Source organism: Balaenoptera ricei, chromosome 2, assembly GCF_028023285.1.
Source record: "Balaenoptera ricei isolate mBalRic1 chromosome 2, mBalRic1.hap2, whole genome shotgun sequence".
Classification (NCBI taxonomy): Eukaryota; Metazoa; Chordata; class Mammalia; order Artiodactyla; family Balaenopteridae; genus Balaenoptera; species Balaenoptera ricei.
The window spans coordinates 113,297,630-113,325,393 of NC_082640.1; the positions used below are offsets into that span (position 1 = coordinate 113,297,630).

Genomic DNA, 27,764 nt, shown 5'->3' on the forward strand with positions numbered 1-27,764 from the left:
TGTTAAGTATTTGACTGACGAAGAGAATAAAAATATGGTACATGTCTGTAACTGCTAAAGGGGACTTTGTCAAGGAGGAAGAAGGCAGCCCCAAATAGACACTGTCCTAAACCTCCCTGATTTGTGAGATTCGGGCCATTGCCCCCAGCAGGCTCGGGCGCTGAGAGTAGATCAGGCTCCTGTTCAAGTGGGAGACAGGGGCCTTCCGTGTGTGCAGTTTGTGTAAAGCTCTTTGCTGAGGTGCACCTCTGGGGAGTGCCGGCCAGAAGCTGGTATTCGGGCAAGGAACCAGCCTGACCATCAACCCCAGTGAGTATGAAAGAATGAAACCACGTGGGGCTCCCAACAGCTTTATCCTTTCTAGACCACGTCCCAAAGCCTCTCCTGGACGGGCACATACTTGTTTTGCCTGGTCCATCATAGGGAAGAAGATTGGGAAAGACCAAAAAGCCCTCAAACTCCTACCTTGAATATGGCCCTGTAAAACTCCCTCACTCCCCCTTCTGCAATCGGTTTCCAGTAAACCAGAATCTAATGTGTTGAGGCGAGCAATTTTAAGAAAAAACAGAGAAACAGTTAGCCCTGAAGTACAATAAAATGGAAACTGTGTGAGTGCCAACCAGGGGTAGACAACGAGGGAAAAAGAAAAAGAGATAGTTTACCCAAACTAAGGTGGCAACTAAGAAAAAGAAAGACAATTTTAAAATCTGTAATAAATGAAGTATATATTTATCAGGGCTCCATTGTCCTCTGGAAGCCCAGCTCCCACCTGCAGCAGCTGCCTTCTGGGCATGTTGTCAAATAACCTGTAGTTTAGTGCAGGGTTGTGGGATGGAGACCATATTGACCCCCAGGGCCCTTCTGCCAAGAGCAGCTCCTGTTCATGTTTTTGTAAAGCCTCCCCTGACTGTGAGACTAGTGGAAGTAGCAGCTATAAACTGACATTTGGAAAAGGAACTCTCTTAATTGTGAATCCAAGTAAGTCTGAAGGGCCTGGTGGGGAGTGGGAGGGATTCAAAACATTTCTTTCTTCTGATTTAAATTACTTGTGTCCCCAAAACATCCCAGGTTAGTTTCCAAATCTAATGCTTGCATTGGGAGGATATGATCCCCATCAGAGAGATTAGAACTCCGTTGTACAAAGGCTAAATTACCTTCAGCCATAAACGTTCCTATCATCCATCTTAAATGAGATTATTGGTACAGAGAGAAAAATTGAATACAGGAGGCTGAGGGATTCAGCTAAAGCCAGGGAATGTTTGCCAAAAAGATAGAGAGGAAATTGGCATATTTTGATTATGCAAATTCAGTAGACCAAATATAAATCTTCCTGATGTAGATACTAAAACTCCCCTAAATTTATCTCCTGAAATAATGGGACCCTGAGATTTCATTAATGAATGCTGGAAATTCTGCAGACAGATTTCTTTTCTTCTTTTACCCTCACTTTGTCTCTCTTAAAGGTTCTATTCTCCATCCCCAGTCCAGTAACTGAGGTCTCCACGGGCGGAACTGTCCAGTTAACTCAGAGCGTTTAACCCCACTGTTCCCTCCATTACCAAAATCATTGATTGAGTCGCCATTTTACTTAGCTCATCCAAGGAAAGGGGAAAAAATTCATTTGTCCTCTGAATCGTGAAAATACTGCATTTTATTCTCTCCTTCACATATATACCCACCCTTTCATAAGGGTAATAATGTGTCCTAAGTACTTGGAAAAGTTTTAAGTGCTATATATAACAGTAAGGAACTGCAGTTTCTATTGGCATTTCTTGAGATTCTGTGTTGCTGGTGGGCTTCTGAAGGTGGTGCTTATAAACTAACCCCGGGAAGACGGACTTGTTATAAAATTTGGGTAAATGGGAAAAACCTGTTGAAAGCCCCCCAGTCTCCTTTTGACATAAGCTAAGCACCCTGGTTGCTGAGTTTCATTTATTCAGATCTACTTTCTGTGATTAGCAGAGGACGCAGCACTGGGAGAGGCATGCTGAAAAATAGAGCCCAGTCGAAGCTCTTGAAAAGCTGAATCACGAGGGTGTGAATGACTAAGAGATGCAGTGCATGCAGTGTTGAAGGAGTTCTTGCAGCCCTGGTAGCAGCTGGCTTGGGATGCTCTGGACTAGGTCCTGCCTAAAGAACATGCAGTGTGGTTAGCCGGGAAGTTGTCACATGCAGAAGTGTCTTGTTCAGCAGGGACAAAACCAGCACATGTCTGCAACAACAGAAATAGTGAATAATGCTTGATGTTGTGGAATCCCATGCATTCAGTAGTCTCTGAGGTCCTAGCTAATTAAAGCTTCAAGGGGATTCGTATGAACCTCCTGGGAGACTCAAGGACATCACCTTTTTGGGAGTGGGCACCTGAGACAGGGGACCAGACAGGAGGTGTTATCTTCGTTGTCTCGCTGGAAACACACTAGGGAGAACTCTGTGGTGGGTCTTCCAGAATGCTGGAGAAGCCGGGAGCCCCTCTCAGCACTTGGTGGGCCTCTTAGGGGACTGAGAGCTGTAACCCCTACACAGTAAAATGTAGAAGAGGCCAGCCTGACCATGCAAAGAAAATATCTGTGCAGGGCGAGCATCTTTCCAGGGTGAGCTCCTGACAGTAACTGTAGGCCAGATTTTCCATACAATGGACTCTTCTTCTGCAAGGTCTACCAAGGCAAGGCTGGAGTCCAAGGGACCTATGATTAAATTGTGTTCTCTTTCAATCAGCAGAGCACAGAGGTTATTGCCACAGCAACACTTTGGTGCCGTCTGTTTGAGAGCTTTAGCTGATGGCAGGCATCTAATTTTGCTTACATCCTGATGTTTCAGTGGCTGAAGTAGGGTGTGGGGAGCTCTGTATACTGTGATGCTGGGAAGGGAAGAGATGGGAAGTGTCGTTTGAATCTCTGACCACTGTCCTTAAAGCAGACGTCACTTCTTCTTTACTAAATAATAGCCTAGTTTCCTCACCTTTTCATGTTTCATGTTGACACTGTTAATAAGTGGTTGCTTGACTAGTGAGAGTAGCACAAATTCAGTCAAACCAGTTGAAGAGTTTAAAAGTTGAGTGAAGGTAAGGAGCTAAAATATTTGGTTTTTTATCTTCTTTGGAGATAGGGTTTGATCACAGTGGTGTCAAATAATGAGACTGCCTGTATTTGGCTTCTCACAACATCTGTGGCAGCCACCAGACACAGCCAGGGAGACCCCTGGCGTTCCTATGGGTGTGACGGTCAGCAATGGAAGCTGTGTTTGGTCAAAGGATGAAATTTACAGCAACTCCAAGTAAACATGCCAGAGCTTGCCTCTAACAGAGGCTTCAACTAACTACCACTATGGCCGCTGGGTAGCTCTGTGAGGTCAGGACACCTTGGGTAAGACTTTAGGTTGACCAGCTGACCCAATTTGCCTATGCTTGAGGGGCCTCCCAGAATAAAGGCCTTTCTTTGCTAAACCCAAAACAGCCCCCAGGATAGGTAATCACTGTAACAAAGCTCGAATGTAAACTTTCTGTGAGATACTACTCACAGTAGTGAGTCATTCATGTTCAAGGCTGACCAGAAAGTTCAGTCAAATGTGCCCATCGTTTTCATTCCTTATGCTGGGACATGAAGGGAAACTCAGGAGTTGGTGTTTCCTGGGGCTGGAACCTAAACCTCATCAAATTCTAGTCAGCCTCCCGAAAGCTGAATACTCTCCTCACGTCTCCTTGTAATCAATTCATTGTCATCAGAAATGCGTGACACCTCGAAGGAAGGGGAGGACATGTCTTGAAAACTGATCAGAGAAATTGTCCTGAAAATGATGCTGTAGAATGGAAATGAGACCTTTAGAAAGAGAAATGCTGAACATGAGAAATCAGTCAGTCTCAGGATGAAAACCGGAGGAAATGGAGAGAGACGGGAAACAGGCCCTTGGGGGGGAATGCAGGAGGTCAATGTCCCAGGACCAGACGTGGAAATGGTTCTCTGACCTACGGTGGGAAGAAGCTCTCCCACATTCAGACCCCTTTGGGTGAGTCTCTTCTCCCCAGAATTAAAGAGGAAGTTGTCTATGAGCGTCGGGGGTGCCCCCGGGGTTCTTGCAAAGGCTTCCATGGCAGTGTTACCACTGGTGGTGGTGCTGGCTATGGAAAGCTGACATTTGGACAAGGAACCACTTTGACTGTCCATCCAAGTAAGTGTAACAGGACACAGCAGCATACTGGAAATTCTGGGATTTCACCCCTGGTGTTAGTTTTGAGAGAAATGTGTGTTGCCTTGGAACCAGATCTGGCTTGAAGTTAACCAGTAGCCTCCAGGGTCCTGTCTCTTCTTTAATCTCAATATTCATAGATTCCTTTTTGGACCTTGAGCCATTGGGTCTATCCCCCTGCTGTTGAGTAAAGCCAACCTTGTCCCTGGAAAGATAGGAAAGAATCTTTGCAGTTTTCAGAAACGCCTCTGGAGATAATGCCCAACTCTGGTGGCAAGGGAGGGTGCCACCCTTTCCAACACACTCCCCTGAGTAACCCATTCTATACCATTCCCAGTCAGAAAGTTCTTCCTTACATCAACCTTAAATTCTTCTTGGTGCAGCTGAGGCCGTTTCCACTGGTATCATCCAGAGTGGAGAGGGATAATTGAGAGCAGAGGTTGAATAAGTCCGTGGCGTTCAGTTCAGAATGGGTTTCAAATGAAAGCGGAGAGGGAAAAAATGAAAACTGAGAGGGAATCTGAGGTCTTATTTCAAATCCCTCTATGTTCCCTGCATGTTTCCTACGGCTTCTCTAGATGCAAAAACTACAAAAAGAGAGGAGACCCAAAAAAAGGGATGGAAAAAAATACACATCCACTGTGTCCATTCCTATCACTGAAACCACCAGCCAAGGGATTACAATTAATTCCAAAGAGTTTCAGGTACAAGGATTAATACCTTTCTCCTCATGGTGACGTGTATCCTTGCTGATAATTAGAGCAGATAGAAAGATTTGGCTTTGGTGTGTTTGCTGCTGCACCCCACCCGGAAGAGAGGGAAACTGACTGTTTTTCTAAGATTCTTAAAGTTCCTTCTATCAGTCGTTGTAAAACTCCCCGCTGCAGGGAGAAGCGAGGCAGCTCTGAGAAGCTGATAGTTAGAAAGGGGACTTGCCTAACCGTGAAGCCAAGAAGCTGGAAAGACCCAAACTCACAGTGTCCCCCAGGTATTCTTGCATTTTAGAACTTTTGTCCTTTTCTTGCAAGGATGCAAATGGAGTCAAATGGAAATGGATCAAGGAGGCTGGAGCCCCGTGGGTGCTCAGAAACATAAATGGAAGGAATGACAGACAAGAAGGGGGAAACATTAAAATATTAAAATGTAGGAATATGTCTTTAACAGCAGCGTGATAAGACTGAGATGGTAAGGAAGGTGTCAAAGAGAAGGGTGACATCACTCCGATTGTATTGCAGGCACTGTTTTCCTAGGCTCTCAATTGATGGCAGAGTCCTCCCATGCCAAAGGGATGAGAGTCCAGGTCTGTCCTTACGTAGATCAGGCAGACAGCATAGTCCCTACTTTGCGTGTGAGGAGGGGGCTGGGGGGCGGTCTTCTGATATCGTGGCCTCTGTCTGCTCCACTGAAGAACAGCGTCAATTCGTATCAGGTGGGTGTGGAGCTAGAAGTACTGCTATAAAGCTGAATGTTGGCTTGTTATGATCATCTTGAATGTGCAAGATGCTTCCAAGAATAGCCTGGGTCTAATGAACAAGGGGTAGGTTGGACCAATATTGCCCAGTTTTTGTTGAATTTCTCCAAGCCCAATACTGTGGGAGCCAAAGCTGAGATATGGACATTTGAGCCTGGGAACCCTTTGACTGAAATATGCCAAAGGGGTCTGAAAGGCCAACAACACCTTCAGAGCTCTGCTTTTATTGTTAGCTCTTTGGCAGTTGCCATTTCAGCAAAACAGCATCCACTTAGAAAAGTCAGCTCTTCATTAGCCAGACAAATGAGGATAACATATTGACCAGTGATAAAAAGTAAGGAGCCCAGATCTCAGCCTCTGAGATGCTGGCATTTCCAGCCCTTTAATCACGGCAGCCGGCGAACATATGCTGTCTCAGAGAAGGCGGATCAATGGTGCCTGAGGACCTGATGTCACCAAACTGGGGCCTGGAGATGATGGAAATGAGATGCAGATGGGGACATTGTATGGATGGGGGGATAGCAGAGAAGGGAGAAGGAGGCAAGGGAACTCAATGATGCTTTTAAAACCCTCAGCATGTCAGAAGTTGCAGTGACCCCAAGGAGGAGAAGCACGTGTTCCTAGCAAGTTTCCTACCATCCCCTAGAGCAGCGGTCCCCAACCTTTCTGGCACCAGGGACCAGTCTCGTGGAAGACAATTTTTCCATGGACCTCGGTGGGGGTGTTGGGGGGGGGGGGCGATGGTTCAGGAGGTAATGAGAGCGATGGGGAGCAATGGGGAGCTGCAGATGAAGCTTCGCTCGCCCGCCGCTCACCTCCTGCTGTGCGGCCAGGTTCCTAAGAGGCCATGGCCCAGTACCGGGGGTTGGGGACCCCTGACCTAGAGAAGGGTGACATCACTCCGACCTAACTGTGGCCCAACACTCTCAGATCCTGTCCCACATGTACCTGAGATGCCTTTTGAAGTGGCATAAAAAAAGACTGGGGTCTGAGATCGCTAAGAGTCCCCTGTCAGTTATAGCAAAGGGCCGGGTGGCTGTGTGACAACTACAACAAGCTGACATTTGGGCAGGGGACAAGCTTATCAGTCGTTCCAAGTAAGTCCGCCCGTGACTCTGCCTGTGGCGTGTGGCAGGGCTCACTGTCACAGGCATGGGGCTCAAATGGCTGTGCAGGTGGCGTGGCAGTTGAAGACACAAAGCTGAGGGAATCAAGATGTATTCATTGTGATCAGAAAAGAAGGCCAAAGAATGGTAAATGTAGGTTTAGTGCTTAAAAGGTAGCATAGAGAGCTTGGGGTCTGAACATGGCAATTTGAAAAACAAGTCGCCAACCTGTGTTCTCCCTCCCACCCACTCACTGCTCATGGGGGACAAGGTTGGGGGGTGGGGGTGAACAATGGACACTGCCTAACGGGGTGTTAGGGAAATGAGGCAGGTGGGAAAGGAGCAAGTGATCAGAGCCTCATACTGGGTTAATCCCAAGAAAAGGAATTGTTCCAGAAATTTCACAAAGAAAGAAAAGCCTTCCCAGAGTTAAAAGATGTAATGAAGAGACCTAGTGAAAATGCATTTCAGAATCATGTGATCATCAGGAGAGAAATTAAATCTTCAGAGGAAAAGAATATTTTTAAATGCCCATGCATAAGACAAATGGGCCCACACCTTTAATTAGACAGCGAGCCACACACAATGCATGTTAGCCTTCCCCTTGGTCCCCTCTCAGGGGGACTCAGTCCCTCCAGCCGCTCGTGGTCACAGCTGCTCTAAGCCCTAAAGCTCCTTTCCATTAATGCCCTTGCCCCTGCACCTGCACAGGGAAGGAGACAGTCTGTCTGTCTGTCTGTCCCTCAGGTGGGGCCCCAGGTGTCAGCACCGGCTCTGTCTTCTGCCTGCTTGTTGCTGAGCTTCCTATCACAGTGGAACACCGGCAACCAGAACTTCTATTTTGGGAGAGGGACAAGTTTGACAGTCATTTCTTTGACAGTAAGTCAAAGAAAATTTTCCATCACCTTTGTGTTGAGCAAACTCTTTAAATTCCAGAAAGAAATCGTCAAAAGTCTGCTACTCTGTTTCTCTAAAATAGGTAGAATTTTATCTGGAACCGAGCAAAGAGCCTCTCTCCCCTCCACCCCAAGAATGATTTATGCCATGACAGGTCTTTACTTCCCTGCCTGGAAACCCCTGGGAGGAGGGGGTCAAGCAGTGCCATCTGCAACCATGCCATCCCCTCCAGCTCGCCCCTCACACCAGCACTGACCAGAGAAGCGTGGCCCTTTATGGCACAGGCCACAGGAGCAGAGAATGAGGGGCAAGCCTCAACTGAGAGAGAATGGGCCAGAAGGCTAGAGAAGGGAAAAGAGGCAACTTCAGAGAAAGCTGAACTATGGAGTGGTATATAAGAGGATGAGAAAGATGGCAGGGCTGTCCAGGCTCATCCTGTGTTTAGACCCAAGGGATTCACTGACAGCACCTGCAGAGAGAAAGAGGATGTCTAGTCCTCTCTCTGAAGAAAAATTTGACAGAAAAATCAAAGCAGATCTCACATGTCAAGCCTCTCCTAATTATAGCTTTTTTCCCACTTTCTCTCAGTGGGTCCAGCAGGAATTGGTATGAAGGGATCACTGGAGGCTTTGATGGTGAAGCATTGGGAGGAGGGGCTTCACAAGAAATGGGGGGGGGGGGGAAGGGCACAGTAGGGCTTGGAGAGATTGGAGCCATGGTTTTTGTAATGACTTAGAACGCTGTGTGTCTAACTACGGAAACAAATTAACCTTCGGGAAAGGAACTAGACTCACCATTACACCAAGTAAGTACCTCATCCTTGGTCAGCAAATCAATTATTCTTTAATTTCCAGATGGCCTATGTAAGATTCTGGAGGTCATACTAGACTGTGCAGGCTTAGGAGAATTTCCATCTGTCCTTTTTCATAACTGGTAGAGATGGGTGTCAGCCAAATATCTGAGTTTTCTGGGGAAACTCCAGTCTTGAATATTTAATTCAAAACTGGAAAATATGTTCACAATTCTGTTTTTGCCGCTGCCATCATGTGCTAATGTGACATGTGAAGAGGATTTAGATAGAAAAACTGCATCTTCACTTTTATCTTGTATGATAATTTGAACTTTGAGTACTGCAAGCATTTGGAAGAAATGGTTGAAACGCCGGCTATCAAAAAGACAAGAAAACCACAAGACCCAGAGAGGCAGGCAGACAGAATGCCAGAGAGTATAGTTTTACAAAGTTAGTCCAGTGTGTGTCTCTCATTGCAGATGGCAAAGGTATTTTGAAAGGTGCTAAGAGCTGATGCTCTGGGTGGGGCAGAGCAATGGGACGCTGAGCCCTGATCCCAAGGGGAAGGCTTAAACTTGGAAAACTCGGGGGGGGGGGGGCGTTCCCCAGTGGAATTTATCAGTGTGACAGCACATCTGCATTTAGTAAATTACAGTGTGGATAAGGCACAGAATTAACTGCTAAAAAAAAAAGCTATGTCTGAGATGATAGATAGATGATGATAGATAGATGGTAGATAGATAGATAAGAGAGAGACAGACAGAAAGAAAGAAAGAATGAGATAGATGTTGGGTATACATACACAGGGTAGAGTAACATGAAAAGCATGGGGCAAATAAATTTCTTGCATCTGAAATTATAAGCTGTGGAAAATCTGAACATGTTCACTTTGTAACAAAAGACAACCTCACTAACACTGGAAGAGCAAGAACTGGACAGATGGAACTTTTCCAAGTCTGGATTTCTCCACTGTCTTAACCATTCAGTTACCTAGAGGAATCTTTTTCTCTCCTTTCTGCGTTAGAAATTAAAGGCATGAGTATTGAGGGCTTGGATGGCTCAGACTCTTGTAGTAAAAATTACATTATAAAGCGCCTCCCAGCTAGGCTGGATAAAGCACCTTTAGGCATCAAAGCCTTTTTCTTCTCTGTCTGGAGAAGATAAGGAAATGGTACTCTCCCCACTCTGTCTAGGGACAGGGAGGTCTGAGGGCATCATAGAGTTACAAGGCAAGACAGTGACAGAGCTGAGCTGTGGGGGCCTAGTAATGGTCAGTCTGCTCCCTGCCACAGACTCCATAATAGCCAGAAGTGTTCAGGGGACTGTCCCCAGGTGAAAACATAACACACCCAGTGAAAATGCCACTCTCCTCTGTGCCACCAAGAGCAACTCCGTAAAAGAATGGCTTTACCCAGCAGGGGACAGTCAGAGTGGCTCTAAACCAGCTCAGAGCCCCAAATACTCAAAAACTGTATGTGGAAGCCAGCTGTAAAGAGCTCATTTCCAAGCAATGCTTCCAGAAATTTTTACTGGTTGGTGATTGCTATGAGTTTTGAAATTGAAGGACATCACAGCAGGGTAGAAATGTTTGGAGCAGGTGAGTCTGATTGGGATTAATGGGATGAAAGAAAATTCTGGCTAGGGGGCTAGAAAAGCACTGAAAGAAAAGATACACTGAACCTTTGGAGTGTTCCTTCTAGAGAAGAGTTGTAGCATTTATTCTAGTCCAAGAAGCAAAGAGCGAACACAAGCCAAATTCCATACACAATCGACCTTTTCACACTGGGAAGTTTCTGTGATAATTCCAATGTCTCTGGCTTCTTGGCCAAATACCAGCAAGTCCTACATGCAAAGAGGAACAGTCCTCTGTTTCCAGGACTGAGTCACTCACCCCCATGCCGCCACACAACCACGCCCACAAGCTCTTTTTGTAGAGGAGTTTAATGCTGTGTGAATTCTGGAAACACACAGATCTTTGGCTCAGGAACCACTTTGACAGTCAAGCCTCGTGAGTATAGAACACACTTTGGCCCACCCGAATCCCAACCTGTGTTTCATGACAAATCAAATAGACTCTAGCTTAGAAGGATTTGATTCTAAAGAGATAAAAACTGAAATTTCAGGAGCAACACAAACACTTTATTAATGTGATTCACTTAAGAGTTCCCACGCATTGCCTTTGAGAGAGTGAAACACACCAATTAACTGGTGTGACCTACAGCTTTAAAATCGAACTTAAATTTTTTTTTTAAATGTCAGCGTCTCTGTGGGACCACACTGCTTGCTGTTTGGGTGTCTAGACTTGCAAAATGGAAACCTTAGCCTGTAGCTTTGAGCTGAAGGATTTATCCCGAGCCTGTGACTTGGAGAGGTGTGAGGGAAGACGCACGCTGCTTGGTTTGTAGAGCATTTCGGGATCAGTGTTAGGAAGGAGAAAGCCAGGCAGACAGGTTGGTGAGGTGACACTCGTGACAGATGTCTGCCCTGTTTCTGTAAAGCTGTTGACAACAGTGAGAAGAGTGGCAGCGGAGGCAAGCTGACTTTTGGGACTGGGACGCATTTAGCAGTGAGGCCCAGTAAGTCTGAGAGGAAAGTGAAACATTTATGTCTCTGCCTATTATTTGTTCCAGCCTAACGTTTGAATTGTCCCGTTTTAGATGCCAGATATACAAACCGTAGCCCCTTTAAATGTGTGTGACTAAGGGCCTCCATCCTCCCCATCTTCTACATGACAGGGGAGCATTTTGTGACCTTGCCGGCTCTCATGAAGGAGTCAGCAGTGATGCAGTTGATAACCACGTGCTGGCATTCCCTGCCCTCATCGCCGGGGCCCTGACCTCAGTTATGTGTGTTTTGAGCTTTTACAACAGCAACAAGGGAGGGGAGGAAATGACCAGCAGGTCCAGCCAGGGCTACAAGCTGTCCGTGGCTTCAGAGTAGCTGTAGATAGAGGTTCTGGAGGTTCAGGGCAGGGCTCTCCGGCAGAGGGATTTCTGTAAAGGGTTGACTCGAGGTGTGAATACGGGAGGAGGTATTAACAGACTCACTTTTGGAAAAGGGACCGAGCTCATCATCCAGCCCTGTAAGTGCTTCCACCCGGGAGATGGGGATCTAAATGCAGGCTCCATGGGGACATTTCCAAACCCTGCTGATGGCCTCTGGTACCACTGCCGTATCAGCACGGTCCTAAGCACCCAGAAGGTTTTGAGCCATGTACGTGCGGGAGATGATAGTCTGGAGGTCTCCTGGGTGCTTTTGTGAGTGTATTTGACTCCAAGGCCATTACTGGGGATTCTGGGCTCTGGCAGACAAAGGATACCGCTTAGGACTGAGGCATGAACATATAGGGACCGTTTTGTTAGCACCTTTGCAATGAAAATGACTTTCATGGGTGTTGTGGACATGGCTGTGTGGATAGAGGTTTGATTGTTTCTCCTTTTCTGTCTTCATGTCCTCTTCTCTGCCTGACTTAGGGACCTTAAGTTAGAACAGTTATTAATCATTTGATTTTCTGAGTCCCAATCATTCATCAAGTTCTGACAAGAGAGATTCATTAACATAAAACCCAGAAAGGGAAAGAACAAAGAGCTCAATTCCCAATGTCTGGATAGTTGAACTTGACAACCCCTCAGCCTTCATCAACTAGCCAGCACCCCATGATCAGGTGAGGTCAAAGAGGGCCACAGGCGGGTATTATCTGGCCAGAGCCCTGCTGCCCTCATAGGGGTTAATGCTGCAGAGTTTAGGAGATGGGAATGGATCCCTGAGGGCTTCCCCAGGCTGCCCATCCACGGGGAAACTCTGAGTAAGGGAGTGCAGGGTGGAGAGCAGATAGGAACTCTAGTGGCAGGTTTCTGTCATGGAGCGTCTCACAGTGTATCCACGGGCAGTGGCAGGAAACTCATCTTCGGGACTGGAACGAGGCTTCAGGTCACCCTTGGTAGGTAACAGGAACCATGGGGTAACAACTGTGTGTCCTTTAAAACAGGGGTGCTCTGGGGGGGGACATCCTAGCTGGAAGTAGTCCTGCCTTCATTCCAGTGGGAGGGGGTCTCACTGAGGGTACCTGCATTCAATCAGTATCTGTGTTATTTTTATTTCTACTACTGAGGCTTTCCTTTCCACCTGTGAAAACAGAATTCTCCCTGCTTCAAGCTTCTTCAGTCTTCATTACTCTGTTTTCTTTGGAGCAGCAGGTTTGGGAATTAATTTATCATCAGGATTTTGTCACTCTGGGCAATAGAATGAAAAGCGTTCTCAAATACAGAGTAGAGAGCCCTGCTTTTCCTGATAAATTTTCAGGGGTGATGTGTACAAATGGGAGGAAATGGGCTAGAGTGACCTTCTAATGACTGTTTTTGAGTAACTATAAGGAAAGTTGCTTAACATTCTACACACTCAACTTCTGAGAGGAATCGTTGGGTGGAGTAAAACAAATACTCGATCCTCTGAAAACATAATGAGATGTCAACCCTCTGCCCCAACGCACTGCCATGTTTCATTATTTACCAATTACAAAATAACTAGATGATAATTAACGTGAAATTACATAGATGAGTAGTTTGAGTATTTTGAACCCATAACTAAGATGCAAATTATCAACAATCTGGAGCATGCCACCAGGCAGTACCTTATAAACAGCGGTCCCTGAAGACAAACTGTGTGTTTGGGCATGATTTGTTTGTGGCATGGGTTTACACATAATTTGGGAACCTGTTTGCAAGCTGATTCTATGTCTCAGAGTGCCAATTTGGAATCTGGATTAGCTGTGCTCAGTGCACTGAAAAGTGCCCACTTGTACAGCCTAGAAGCATGACAAATGGCCCCACTCCTGTAGGAGAGGAGAATGGGACGGTTGTGTTGTGGTCTCTGTTGGTGGCTCTCCCCCTTCCGCCTGCCACGCTGGGAGCCTGGCTGCAAGCTTTCCCCAGGAGGTTTTTGTTAGAGGGTGTACTGCTGTGGTAATAATGACAATGACCTACACTTTGGTGCAGGGACCAGACTGACAGTAAAACCAAGTAAGTGATGGGAGCGGGTCAATCGCCAAGGCTGACCTGAGTGGAAGTGCTGTTCTGTGCAGTTTAGTGGGATTAAGATACTGCCTCTCCCAAGAGGGTAGATGCACCTAGTTTCTTTGTACCTGAGCCGGTTGGAAGTGTGTTCGTTGATGAATTCTGGCAATCCTAAGAATTAGGTCATGAAGAAGTAGAAATTTTCACTGTCAACCCTCACTGGCTCCGGATATATAAAAACACTAATGATAATATGCAAAACCCATATTCTGTGATAAGACCAAGTAAAAAGATCTAACAACTCAGAAATCAGGTTTTCCTCAAGAAGACCCCCTCCTCTCCAAGAGGGGCACAATCAGCTCCTTTGTTGGGGTTTTTATTGGGTTTTATTGTTGCTATTCTTTGTAAGAACTATGAAAGTGGCGTGGCCCCTAGTCCCCAGAATAGCCATTCTCTGACCCCCTGTTGACCACCTGTGCTAGATGGCATGTCTCTGCCTGACCTTGCAATTGTCCCATGTGTCTCAGGCATGAGTCGGCCATCAGAACCCAGTATTCTGGGAGCAAAACTGGTGGTTTAAGATCAAGCTCAGATCTGTCTGCACAGCCAGCTGCTATTTTTAGACAAACGTCCTTCCCCTGCCAAGGAGCTGGGAGCTGAGGCTGCAAAGTGGTGAGACTTCCACTAGAGGAAAAAGTGGTCTCACTCGTTCTTTCTCCGCCTCAATCCTTCCCACCCACTGATTACTGTAAGGCCCCATATGACTGTGAATTATGGAGGCAGCCAAGGAAAGCTCACCTTTGGAAAAGGCACTACACTCCCTGTTAAACCAAGTAAGTACTGGCGGATTTCAGAGATTAATCAGTGAGTGCAGCTAAAGCACAACCCAGAGTGAATGAGAAGAAATTGACCAACCCCATTTCTCTGTGGAGTCTACCCACCCTTCACCCATGAGCCTACAAGAGTTGCCCTGATCTAGGCCCTTGGCTGTCCTCAGCCAGATGGGCACTGGCCTCTGCTGGACATAGGAAAACTCTGGGCTTCATAACATGTAACAGGGCCCCCTCCCCAGGATGGCACTTCTCAGGAGTGATCACCCACCTCACTGTGGTGAGTGGGTGACCTCAGCAACAGTCTCATGGAAGAGGACCCTGGGTGACCCACGGTCTGTGTGACTGCTGGGTGATAGGTGTTTAGACATTAGATTTAATGGAGGATCCCGTGAGGAAGAGAGGCAGAGTGGCTACTGAGAGGCGTTTTTTGTTTGGGGAAAATGCACTGTAGAACGCTGGGTATGCATTCACCTTTGGCAAACTCACCTCGCTGCTGGTCATACCCATGAGTTCTTGTGGTTAACTCATTATCCTTTCTGGAGAGAAACCCAAAGGGACGTGTTGAAACACGGCTGAATTTAATTGCTTCGTTTAGCATGCAGTTGTTAACTATGTCAGATGTGTGAGCAAGATATGAATACATGTTTCCCTGGTGGCTGGATTTGGTTATCAGTTCCATGGGCAGTTTGATACACTGTATTAATACTGTAGTCAGTGTTTCTTGAAGGTCCACAAAGCACGTTGAGGCTTTGGGAAAGAGGCAGAGAAAAGAGGCAGAAAAGCTTGGTGATAGAGAAACAAACCAATGAAAAGGGAGGCTACCAAAGCAGCAGCACACAGCCACGGAAGCGTGTCCTTAACAGATAAGTGCTGAGGACCCAGCTGTGCTTATGCCGTGTCACCTGGTAGAACTGGAAAATCTGGCAGGTGGACCGAGGGCTTGGGTGAGGGGTGGGCAGCAAGAGCCACAAGCTCCTCGTGGCTTTCCTCTGCTGGGAGAATAGTTGAACAATCAAACTTTCTCTGGAGAGAGGACAGCCCTCGATGGGTCATATCAGTGGAAGCCCCCCTCTTCACCCAAAGTAGGACAAAGTAGTTCCCTACATGGACTTCTCCCCTTCACCCAGGCTGGCCGAGTCAACCCTGTGGGAGGGACAGAGAAGCCCCGTACCTTGGAAGCCTCCCCACTGCCACTGGATTTCCTGTGATAAAGCAGAATGTTTATCTGAGTTGTGAAGCTCTCAGGGAGAGGGGAAGAGAGATGGATTACAGAAAGAAATACTGAAAATTTACAAGCTATCTCCACCCTTGCAGAGTTCAGTGTTTGGGGGTTTTGGTTTTGTTTTTTTCTGTTAGAATGACAGAAACTGGGGCGCTTTCCATGCAGGCACACTATTTGCAGAAATGCCTGCCATCTGACATTTCAGTCGTATTTTGTCCACCACCCTCTGTGCCTGAACCGGGTGTGACAATAGGTAATGGGGCTGATTTGTTAACAAACAGAGTTTATACATTTAAATGAGTGGCCCAGTCAAACCACTCAGCCTGAAGTAACACACGCTTTAGTCCCCTCACCGCACCCCCCGCTGTCCATTGCTCACCTCCTCTTTTGAATCTGCCCTCAAAGGGCCCAGAACATTCTTTTTTGTAGCAGCCATGATGGCTTTATCTTCTGAAGGTGGATTTCACTTTTATTAAGAATCAAAAGGCTTTCAGAGCCATGAGTTATAAATAAAGGAGGGACTCAAATTAATTACTGGTACTATTTTGGTTCCAAAATTGAGGCATGACTATAAAATAATGTCCTTATTGTGTATGTGTGGCCGATAAACTGACTCTCAGAGAGAGTCCTAAAGGGAGTACTTTGAAGGGTTCAACCATCATTTAGATGTTTAAATCCTGACGTGTTTGTTAAAACAACCTCTTTACTTAATAAACACACTTAAGATAAACATAGCATGAGATTGAGGAAGTTTTGCAAGCCCAGACCTAATCAAAGCAAAAAGACTTTCAGTACAAACTGAGATATTATCCCAAGTAAATCCCTTTCAGAAAAACACGAGGTCAAAACCTTCCCATGGAGAAAGTGCCTACGATATCCTGCTAATTGACAGCAAAGCTACACCAAGACATGGTAACCCTATGTTGGTTTACGTAGAGCCACATAGCACTGTGACTCAGGAAACTACAGATACGTCTTTGGAGCAGGCACTAGCCTGCAGGTTTTAGCAAGTGAGTATTACAGGCAAGACAGATATTTTACATGTTTTTTGTGTCTGAAACACAAAGGAAGGTAAAATAAGGGAAATACTGGCTATGGAAGCAAAAATTACGGCTGTCTGAAGTGGCCATTCTGGGTCCATCTACTCTGGACAGGCAGGACAAAGGAGAGCTTGGAGGCTCGCTGGGATGAACTTACCACCAATTTCATAAGAATTATATTAATTATTAGAAAATATTTATTAGCTAAAGACTTTGAGAGACTCCTCTAAACACGGGAATTCTTTTTTTTTTTTTTAATTTTTTTAAAATTATTTATTTATTTATTTATTTATTTTTGGCTGTGTTGGGTCTTCGTTTCTGTGCGAGGGCTTCCTCTAGTTGTGGCAAGCGGGGGCCACTCTTCATCGCGGTGCGCGGGCCTCTCACTATCGCGGCCTCTCCTGTTGCGGAGCACAGGCTCCAGACGGCGCAGGCTCAGTAATTGTGGCTCACGGGCCTAGTTGCTCCGCGGCATGTGGGATCTTCCCAGACCAGGGCTCGAACCCGTGTCCCCTGCATTGGCAGGCAGACTCTCAACCACTGCGCCACCAGGGAAGCCCAACACGGGAATTCTTTTAAAACTGTACCCTCATTCCACATTTTTCACTCGCTTTTTCCTACCCCTCTTTTTTTTTTTTTTTTTTTTTCCTACCCCTCTTTATGCCTTTCTCCCTCATCCAAGTCAACGCTTCACCTGGGCATTCATGTTTTGAGAAAGCATCCTATCCACTTCTTAGCCTGTCACTTAAGGCTCTCTAAAACCTTGGTCCTTTCTGTTCTCCAAATCTGTTTCCACCTCTTCCCTTTCTCAAATGCTCTGCTCCAGGCAAACTGGACCCCTACTTCCCCTGAATGCTTACACATGCCCACACCTGTACCTGGTGTCCATAAATCAGACACCATAGACCCACCACTGAAAATAGACCGGCATACATGAAACAAATTGTTTCTTAGCCAGCACAAGTGTCACCAGACTTAATTTCATAGGGCCAACTTGAGAAACTATATCTCTTCTTAAAAATGAAGGAGGCTTGGGTAAGAGATCCAGCAGGCAAATAGCAAAGTAGGAAGGAAGGAGATGCTTCTGTAATGGGTGTGGGAAGGAGGGAAGACATTCTTGGAGGAGAACAACACTGACTAAATCCAAGTAGGAAATTTATGGGCTGCCAAATTCCCTGTACATTTCTTGTTTTCCTTCTGGAGTGGTCCATTCCGAAGTATTGGTTGTTAAGCCCCTGGTCCCCCAGATGGCCAGAGGGTGGGGAAGAGGGAGGACACCATGCTGTACACTCAGCAGTGGTGCCTATGGAGTTTCCTTCTCAGATTTTCCTCAAGCTACCTCAAAATTAAGAGAGGTTCACAGAGGCTTGAGAAGTACTTGCAAGCTTTCAACCGTGCCCTTGCACCTCTGTCCTCACTAAGAGAAAAATGCTCAACCCAGATATTTAAGGGCACTGGAGCAGAGTCAGTTGCACCAGTTTTCCCATAGCCAGCCTACATCAGTTTATAGCTGGTTGATTCCCAGACCCGAGAATAAGTCCAGCCAAAATGAACAGAACTGCCCAGCTAAGCCCAGCTTAAATCACTGAACTGCTGGCTCATGGTCTAATAAATGCTTATTGTTTTAAGCCAAAAAAAAAAAAAAAAAAAAAATTAAGAGTGGTTCAAAAGGATCACCTTGACAGGATGGGAGAAGCTACCTGTAAGAGAATGATTTCAGGTTAGTCCTTGAGTTGTGCTGTCTCCTGGGAAAGGGGCAGTGAGAATGGAAAAGTCCCCACTAGGACACAGATAGAAAGTAGTGAAAGTCCTTTTCCTGGTGACCGTCTAAGTTGGGGATGAAAAGATCTGGAGCTGGAGTCAAGGGTGAACTCCAGGGCTGACCAGCGCCTGTGACTGTCTCTGGTTTTGTGGGATGAGAAAGAGTGGAAATCCCCTTAGATGCTCCACAACCTGGACCTCGGTCAGAGGTGTCTGGCTCCAGCGCCCTGAAAGGGTGGACCAGCAGGCTGACCCCTCTTGCCAGGTAGGCAGCTGCAGCCGCCCTCAGTCTCTCCCATTGCGATGACAATATCTCTGACTCCTTTGGCTTTGATGCCGTGGACAAAAACTGTTCCTACTTTGTCCAAATGAGGTACATGATCTTCAGAACCCCTGGAGAATTACTGTGTAAAACACCAGGGGATAGCTAGGATTTTTGGCAGTCAGTATGCTGGGCTTGTGCGGGAAAACTCCTTCTTTAGAATATTTAGAAAGAATATCCTCCATTCATCCAATGTGGAAACAGTCCTGAAATCCAGGCTGGAGCTAGGATTCTGTGCCAGGTTATTACTGTGACAATTACTTAATATTCTCTGTGCTCACGGTATCGCTTCTTCCAGAAGATCTTTAGGGAAAACTTCGTTCGGTTTCTAGGAGGTTTTCGCTGAGCTGAAGATCACTGTGTGACTAATAATGCAGGCAACACGTTCACAATTTGGAGGGGGAACAAGGTTAATGGTCAAACCCCGTGAGTATCTCTGCTGAATCCGTAATGATTGCTCTGATTTCTAAAGGAAGCCATAGCACTGAACTTCACCTGGGGGCTGTTTTTTCCACCCAATTTTTTTAAAGTTAATTCTAATCATTAATCCTAATGATTATACAGTGTATATATATACCATATGTACATGTGAAAACGGGCACATATGTAATCATCTGGCACAGGAACAAATAAGCTGGAGAATAACAGATTCCTTGTCCTTTTTGTCTTAACCATTTGGGTCTGAAAGTCTGTGTTGAACACGGGGATGGCTGAGCACTGGAGTGAGAGAACCTTCTCCAGTGACTTTGTCAGGATTCTGCCATGCCCTGCTGGCCTGGTGAGGGGACAGCTCGGTCTCGAGGTTGGGGGATGAACTATTTAACCTCAGAAAAGCCTTTGTGTCCTAACCATGCTGTGAATTGACCACGATAATAAACAGTCTTCCCCGCTGATTCTTTGGCCAGGGTCCCAGCTGGAGAAGCACGCCGGCTGGATTTGGGGATTGAAAGGGATTTCCTGGTACACATTGGCCTGGTCGGTTTCTGTAAAGCTTTCTATGACTGTGTAATATTGGCAACAACCGTAAGCTGATTTGGGGATTGGGGACAAGTGTGGCAGTAAATCCAAGTGAGTCTTCAAATTAACTCTCTCAAACCTGTCTATGCAGCTGGAAGTATCTCAGAAACTGTCTCCTTCTTTAGCCCTCATGTTTTAAATGTGCAGTAATGAATAGTGTTTTTCTCCTGTCCACCCAAGCTGAGCCCTTGCCCACCTCTCAATTAAGATAACTAGAGAGAGGGGTCCAGATGTGCCTGGTAAGAAGGCAGTTGCACTGTTAGACTGTTTTCTCACAGAGCAAACAGGTGGCCCTTTCCAAAAAGAGCCATCAGAGAGCACTGAAAGTTAGACCTACTTAGTCCATACTGTACTGACCTCACTATGAGCCATTGGTGAATCCTGTTTCCTCCCAGCCAAAGATAACTCAAGTGCTGCTGGGAACTCCTGGGACTTAGGGCCCTCCCAGTGACCTCCCTGGAGGACATCTCCTCACCATGGATTATCCAGAATGACTCAAACTTACCATATAATTTCTGCATCTCTCAGTTCTCTTTGGCCTACAGCCTTATGGTGGATTTGCTAGAAGTAACAGGGAAGGAGCTGATTTCATCCTAATTCTGGCCTCTCCTGAAAAGTTCTTCTCTCCAAGACTCTTCAGGAGCATCTTAGGGACCACCTACCCTGTTCAGAATTGTGCTTTGTACAACCAGACTTGTTCCTAGCAGTGTTTGCTGTGGCTTTGGCAGGGGCTAGCTCCCAGGGAAGTTCTGGAGCTCCAGGCTGGAGCTGTGGGGAGAGGAAGGGGTGTTATACAATGGAGTCCAGGGGCTTTGGGAAAGACATCTTTGATATAGGTGTTAATGAATTTCTAAATGAGCTTCTGTGTGTTAACCCGATAAAGACTCTCCAGGGAGAAGGTCACACTTCCCTTTGCAGCTCTAAATGGAAGTCATGTGTTGCAAGAAAAAATGGGAAATGTCAACTGCAGTGCCAAAATGAAGAGACTGGGTATAAATATTGAACCAGTTTTAATGTTAAGGTTATGAAATGTAAGCCTTTCAGAAGAACTGGCTCAAGGCACGTTTATTAGGATGGATGAGCTAACTATTTTATCAGTGTTACTGGGATGCACACTTTAAAGGGGAACCCAGAATGTTTTTAAGGCTAATGAAAGGTATAGCCACTATAGGTGAATTTTGGAATCAAACTGCCTGGGCAAACCCTAACTCTGCTACTTACCAGATGTGTGACCTCGGGCAGGTTACCTAATCTCTTCATGCCTCATTTTTCTCATCTGTTAAATGGGAATAATAGCAGTACCTAGCTCACTGCATTGTTATGAGATTAAAAGAGTTAATACCTATCAAGGACCTTGCATAGTGGCGGTACCTAGTAAGTCTTCAATAAATATTAGTTATTATTACTAGCTCAGGTTGCTGGAGGGAAGGAAGGAAAAAAACTATCTCCTTTTAAAGTTTTTGTAAAGTGGAGTATTACAGTGTGGCTCTGGCAACACAGGAAGACTCATCTTTGGGCAGGGGACAATGTTACAAGTAAAACCAGGTAGGTCTGAATGTTCTCGAACGAGCCAGAGTTACCCACTAAATTCATTCTTTGGTTAATCATCTCTGCCTTTTCAACTTCTAACCAAAGACTCTTATTTTTAGGTTTTATTTTTCTTTTACAGTAGTAAGGAGAAAGTGGGTAAAGCCTGGCTACGTTCTTTTCTAACCCATTTGGTTTCAGCTAGTGGCAAAAAAAGGGGGCAGGATTTGAGGTGAGTTAGGTCTGGAATTTCTAGGCTAAGACTGAGAGAATATAATTTTATGGGAGACATAAAAACATCTAGTGTGAGAGATGCACCAAAAAAAAAAAAAAAAAATGGTGATTTTACATAATGGCGTACTACAGTGAGAATCACCCTGGTAGCGGCTAGAATTCTCTAAGAACTGTCTTTCAAGGGGAAAATGGGTAACACAGAAATGACAAGGTTTTGTTTGAAAAAAAATGGAGAGGAAAGACGGGAGACTGTTGGTGACTTGGATTTTTTTTTGTTAAGAAACATGGAAAACAGCATTTTTCCACAGGATGGTTGGTAAAAGGCTATCACCAAGTAGGAGTCAAAAGGGTCAAAACATGTATGGTATCCCCTGGGTGAGCTTCACGGAGAAAGAAGAGGAAGAAAATGTCCCAGAGTAAAGTGGTTTTGTACTGGGCAGAAACACTGTGTCAGATTCTGGAGCAGACCAGCTTGTCTTTGGGATGGGAACAAGACTCACTGTCATTCCCTGTAAGTCTTTTGCCACTTGAGAAAAAGCCCTTAATCTATAATGACCAGCTCTCACATCTCAGACACCTATTGAATTTCTAAATGAGCTTCCGTGTATTAACCTGATAAGACACTCCAGGGAGAAGGTCACCCTTACCTTTGCAGCTCCAAATATAAGGCCTGTTGTAAGAAAAAATGGGAAAAGTCAATTGCGGTGCCAAAATGAAGAGAGTGGGTATAAATATTGGACCAGTTTTAATGTTAAGTTCATAAAATGTGACCCTTTCAGAAGAACCATCTCAGGGCACATTTATTAGCTTGTGTCTACACAGCACAATTGTCTAGTTAATTTGGTTAATGTCAGTAGCTGATCCAAATATTTAGGCACTTCCTTGAGAAACCGTTTTTGTGCTCAAAATGGCCTGAATTGACTGTCACATTACCTAAATAACTGCCAGATCTGTTTTACTTTGTGCTGTAGAGACTCAGCCTAATAAAAACAGATGCTGTTGTGTTTTTCCCCCCGTCTGTCTTCTCTCCACACAGCAAGTTTTCCCTCTATTCAACAACATCTCTGCACACAAAGAAAAGAGACCCAGCAAGCCGTCTGACTTATGGCTGCTGCTACTTTGCATTTATATGACTCCTTTCCTTGGAAGAGATTAAGACACTTCATAGGACTTACTAGCTAAACAGATTGACAGCCTAATTAGAAAGAGAGAAACAGAGTCGGAGTATCTTTTTTGTGGCTCCTGTCCCGGCCCCCTCGTGTAGAACATTTGTTCAGATGGTTCTGCAAGACAGAAATGAGACAGGGAGGGGCTCTCCGTTTGTAGTGTGGGCCTTCTCAGCTGCATGTGAGAGGTTGTTACACAGGGTGAAACAGTGCTAAATGGGTCAGGGCAACTGACAGAGGCGGGAACATGTCTTTCCCCAGAGCTCCTGGGATCTCACAAAGCAGAGCACAGCAGCTCTTGTTGTGTGTCCACCCTTCTTGCTTCTGTTTTCAGACCCTTCTGCTCTAGGGCTGTTCCTTCCATCTCCCACTCCTCTAACTCCTTTCTGTCTCCTGTGACCCCTGACTCTCATGCCCATACCCAGCACCAACCCTACCACACACTAAAGAGGCCGCCTGCCTTTTGGGCCATCAGTTGTATTTCTGAGGAGTTTCTTAGCCCCCTTGAGTGATCCTCCAAAGGCTCAGGTACCTGAGAGAATCCTCCCTAAGGGCAGGGCCCCCCACCCCCTGCAAGAGGTGGAGGTGGGCCCGGGATGAGGAGGAGTCTCTGGAGGAAGGTCACCCCAGAATGAGGACCACTACGGCCTTCATGATGCATGTGTGTGAGTCCCCTCCTACTTGGGAAACTGTAGCTTCCACCTTGACTCGACCTGTGTGGTTCTGAAGAGGGGGCGGGTTTCTGTAGTGGAATCAGCCGTTGTGGACAGTCAGGCTTTGGGGGCGTACAGTGTTCTGGCTCCGGCACTCAAGTGATTGTTACACCACGTAAGTGCATCTTTTCTCATTTCTGTGGGTGGGAATGTCTGTCAGTCATATAGAGGAGTTCTCCCCCCACTCCCGTTTCCCAGCTAGTCACTGATGGGATACAATTTCTCGATCCAGCTGCCCTGCCGGTTTGACCATTAAGACGATCAGATTCATTTTCAGATATAACTTTGACTGATTTCAATTAATACTGCTAACAGCAAAGGAAAGTTAGCACGTTGTGGGAACCTAATCTATGCTCGTTCGCTGCTATGGGAGGACAGTCATTTCTTCTTATCCCCCCGCAGTTAAACTTCAGAATTCAGCTGACCTTTTCCAGGCCTGTCTCCTCTGGCAGATTAAATGGTTGTGTCCACTAACTTTCTTGAAGGAAAACACACAAGACAGATATATTCTCCTTCAGCTTTTCCTAAGAAAGCTTTTGGTTAGTTATTTTGACAGTACACTTTAGCTAACTTATTCCCTTCTATTCGTGTTAAAAATATCTTGGCTTAAACAAGCAATTTTCCCCACATTATTCAAAATGCATTGCTGTGTGTAACCCACTGCTCTACCGCCAGCCCTTTTGTCTTCACAACATTCTCTAAGAAGGTAAACAGGGTCACACATCATCACACACAATTTCACAGACAGAAAAGCTGAAGCACAGACAAGTTAAATAATTGAAGTCAAACCCCCAAAATCAGAACTGGGATTAGAGCTTGAGATTCCCCGTTTTCTTATGGTGAATTATCTCGAGCTGTCACCTTTGTGAATTGAAAACATAATAAGCACAGGCCATAGGAATTCACTGGGGATGGAACTTAACCAAAACAAAAACTGTCTGATGATTGCATTGGTGTTTGAAATGTACATGTCCAAATCTGCTTTGCCATTGGTAGTTATTTGGTGCCAGAGATAGGGAAAGAGCAGAGGGGCCAGATGTGAAGGCAGAGCGCCCTGCTGGGCTCAGGGGGTTTTTGTAGGCCTCGGTATCACTGTGTTCTCCAACACAGACAAACTGATCTTTGGGGCTGGAAGCAGATTACAAGTCTTTCCAAGTAAGTCCTAGAAACCAAGGAGTGATTTTGCAAAGGTGTTTTGTATAAACAGCCAACTCGCTTTGGTTCATCCTCGTGGTACTTTGGGCCACCCTTCCCAGCACTGCACTCTGTAGGGCCTTCCCCACCTCTGGCTGCCTGGTCCTTATTCCCTCAGGATGCCATTTCTCACAGAGAGAACACTCTGTAAACCAAATCAGTATAATCTATATATGAACGCCATGGTTCTGACTAGAATCTTATCCGCAGTGAAAACAAGACACTAGAAAATCAGATGCATTATAACTCCAAAAAAATGATCTGTTTCTCTCTTTTGTTAAGTTTATTTATTTATTTATTTATTTATTTTTGGCTGCATTGGGTCTTCGTTGCTGCGCGCGGGCTTTCTCTAGCTGTGTTGAGCGGAGGCTACTCTTCATCCCGGGCCAGGGCTCGAACCCCTACAATGGCAGGCAGATTCTTAACCACCGCACCACCAGGGAAGCCCCTGTTTCTCTCTTTTGCATTTTTATTTAAAACGTCAGGGAAGGTGAAGCAAGTTCAGCTTCTCCCATTTGAAAACTGTTTATGAATTTTGCTTCCCTTATATGCAGAGAGACCGAGATTGACTTTGGATGTTTAGTCATTCGATTTCATCATCTGTGTCTGGAATCTATAATGGGAGAGGGAATCAAATGTAATTAAATGAGCAAATAATCTTCAATAGTCAATAGTCCTACGTTGTTTCATGTGCTTGGCTCTGGACTTTGTATCTGGGATTTATCTCTAATAGGCTCCCCAGAAGGACAGTGAAGGTTTTGGTTAAGGTTTTTGTCTCTGTGCGGATGGCAACTATCATTTGATCTGGGGCTCTGGGACCAAGTTAATTATAAAGCCAGGTAAGTCTCAGAGATGTGACCGACCGTAAGGGAGAGGAGACACAGGTTAATACACGAGGCATAGCATGCAAATTATATTCTTAAGAACAATCCAGCCTGCTGGAGACAATGCACTCGACCCAAGTAGGGTTTTCATTCCCAGCAAGAAGCAATGGCAGCCACCAACTCTCTTGTTTGATCTAGTTGCTTCCAGAATGAATAATGCTTCACTAGTCCTCCAAGAGAGCAGAGCTGGGTTGTTAAGGAGTATCTAATTCCCTCTAATATGGTTGGAATTCTTTCCCAAGGATATAACCAGTCTCATTTTATCTAAAGAGAAATCCAGAGAAAACAGAAAGGGCCACATTCAAAGACCAAGGGGTGAAAAGCAGTGCGGGAGGTTTTCCCGACATCCTCGTCTCTGGTCGCTGTTCTGCGTGGGGAGCAGATACCTGCAAAGCTTCTGGTCATTTGCTGGTGAATCCCCTGGGGTTCTGGGCTTCAGCATGAGTCCCACAAGGGTGTAATTTAAAAGGCAGTGTCCACAGACGTAGAGAATGGACTTGAGGACAGGGGGAGGGGGAAGGGTAAGCTGGGACGAAGTGAGAGAGTGGCATGGACATATATACACTACCAAACGTAAAACAGATAGCTAGTGGGAAGCAGCCGCATAGCACAGGGAGATCAGCTCTGTGCTTTGTGACCACCTAGAGGGGTGGGATAGGGAGGGTGGGAGGGAGATGCAAGAGGGAAGAGATATGGAGATGTATGTATATGTATAGCTGATTCACTTTGTTATACAGCAGAAACTAACACACCATTGTAAAGTAATTATACTCCAATAAAGATGTTAAAAAAATAAAAGGCAGTGTCAGGGCACGTGAGGGAAGAATGGAGCCTAAAGGGATACTTGGCAAGTCTGCTTTCACAGCGATGGGACTAAGGAGCTCTTAGCCTGGGAAGACTGAGCCCATACTCCCCATCCTGCCATGCCCCTCCTGAGGGTTATTGTAAGGCTCTGAAGGGCTTTGTGAATTATGGGAGTGCTGCCATCGAGCTCCTCTTTGGGACTGGCCACTGCTTTCTGTCAAGCCAAGTACGTGAGTAGTGGGATTCTGTGTCCCTGGCAAGTGGGAAGTAACAGCCACTCTTCAGTGAAAAGGAGGGATGAAAGTAGAGTTCTTACCCCACCGTCATTCCTTATTTAGGCAGGCTCTCAAATTTCCCATTCTCCTGATGGCACCGCACAGTCAGAGAAGGAGAAATGGGCTAGTGTTAAGGTAAATCCCAGGAGGAAAAACCACTGTAGAAAAATTCTTCCCATCTAAATGTTACAGGCTTTCTGCTCTGTGAACCTGATTCCCAGGCTATTTATCAGCTCCAGTCCTACCTTTACCTAGGTAGATACAATCTCTGCTAACCTGTCTGTACAGTTGTGTGTCAGCTGGTCCAAGCACCTTATTTTTCTCCCAGAAGAGACCTCAGAGCTATGGTTGGGGAGATTGCTGAGAAGGCAGACAAAACTGACCCGGGCTGGGGCAGGGCAAAGACGAGGCTTAGGGTGGGTTAGATCAATATTTATATGGTGATCCATATATTCAATAACACCTTCCCTATACGTCCTCCATTCGTTTTCCCTTTCGTTTTCCCTGTACTACATCCTTTTGGTTTATTCTGGACATTTACTGCTCCCAGGCTAAGAGGAGAGAAAACTAGCATTGAACTCTCTCTTCAACTCTGAAGAAGCAACAGGTCACAGTTACGTTGGGGATGAGATCAATTCTCCTCTCTCCAAGCTTAAAATCCTGTCACTTATGCTCTATTTTTAACCAAGACCTGGTATCACTGTCTTGAATACTCACCCCTCTCTCTTTTCTTTGATTCTCAATGTATGTTAAAATGTATATTAAAACCCAGCCAATGCTCAGCTTTGTGATAAAGGAGCTCTTGTGGGCCCTCATCCTTGCCTTTAGGATAAAATCTTTCTTCTAAAGAAAATGTTCACTTCTTCTATTTATTTCAGGACTGGACTTTCTTAAAATGTAGGAGATGGTGTATTATAACTCCCTGGTCCTGTCCATCTGAAGCATCATATGAGTCCATGGTGACTTCTTTAGGAAAAGATAGGACTATTTGCCTCTTGTTTCTCTTCCCTGGTGAAATATCTTCTTAGGCTACCACATAGACACTATAACACAGTGAGAAAGCTTGGAAATAACCTGGCCAGTGAGTAGGGGCCAGGACCGAGGCATTTGGGTGGAGCCTGGATAGGAGTTCAGGCAGCTCTGTAGCTGGAAAACATCCCTTTGGATATAGGAATGCATCATCCTTTCAGACCTGTCTGTCTAGGGCTGAGCTCACACATATGAGAGCAAGAGTTGTTAACAAATTATTTGATTCAGCCTTGGCAGATTTAAGCCTAACAGTGCAAAAGGGTCTTAGAAGCTCCTAAGTTTGGT

The 27,764-nt window shown here is 45.7% G+C and overlaps 1 protein-coding gene across 1 annotated transcript in view; it reads left to right on the forward strand.

The window, feature by feature from the left end:
* LOC132359565 (T cell receptor alpha chain MC.7.G5-like) overlaps positions 1-27,764 on the forward strand; it is a 259,427-nt gene that overhangs the window by 190,352 nt on the left and 41,311 nt on the right. The window contains exon 4 of the mRNA XM_059913826.1: positions 4,110-4,164. Coding sequence (XP_059769809.1) covers positions 4,110-4,164 — 55 coding nt within the window. The remainder of the gene's footprint in view (positions 1-4,109; positions 4,165-27,764) is intronic.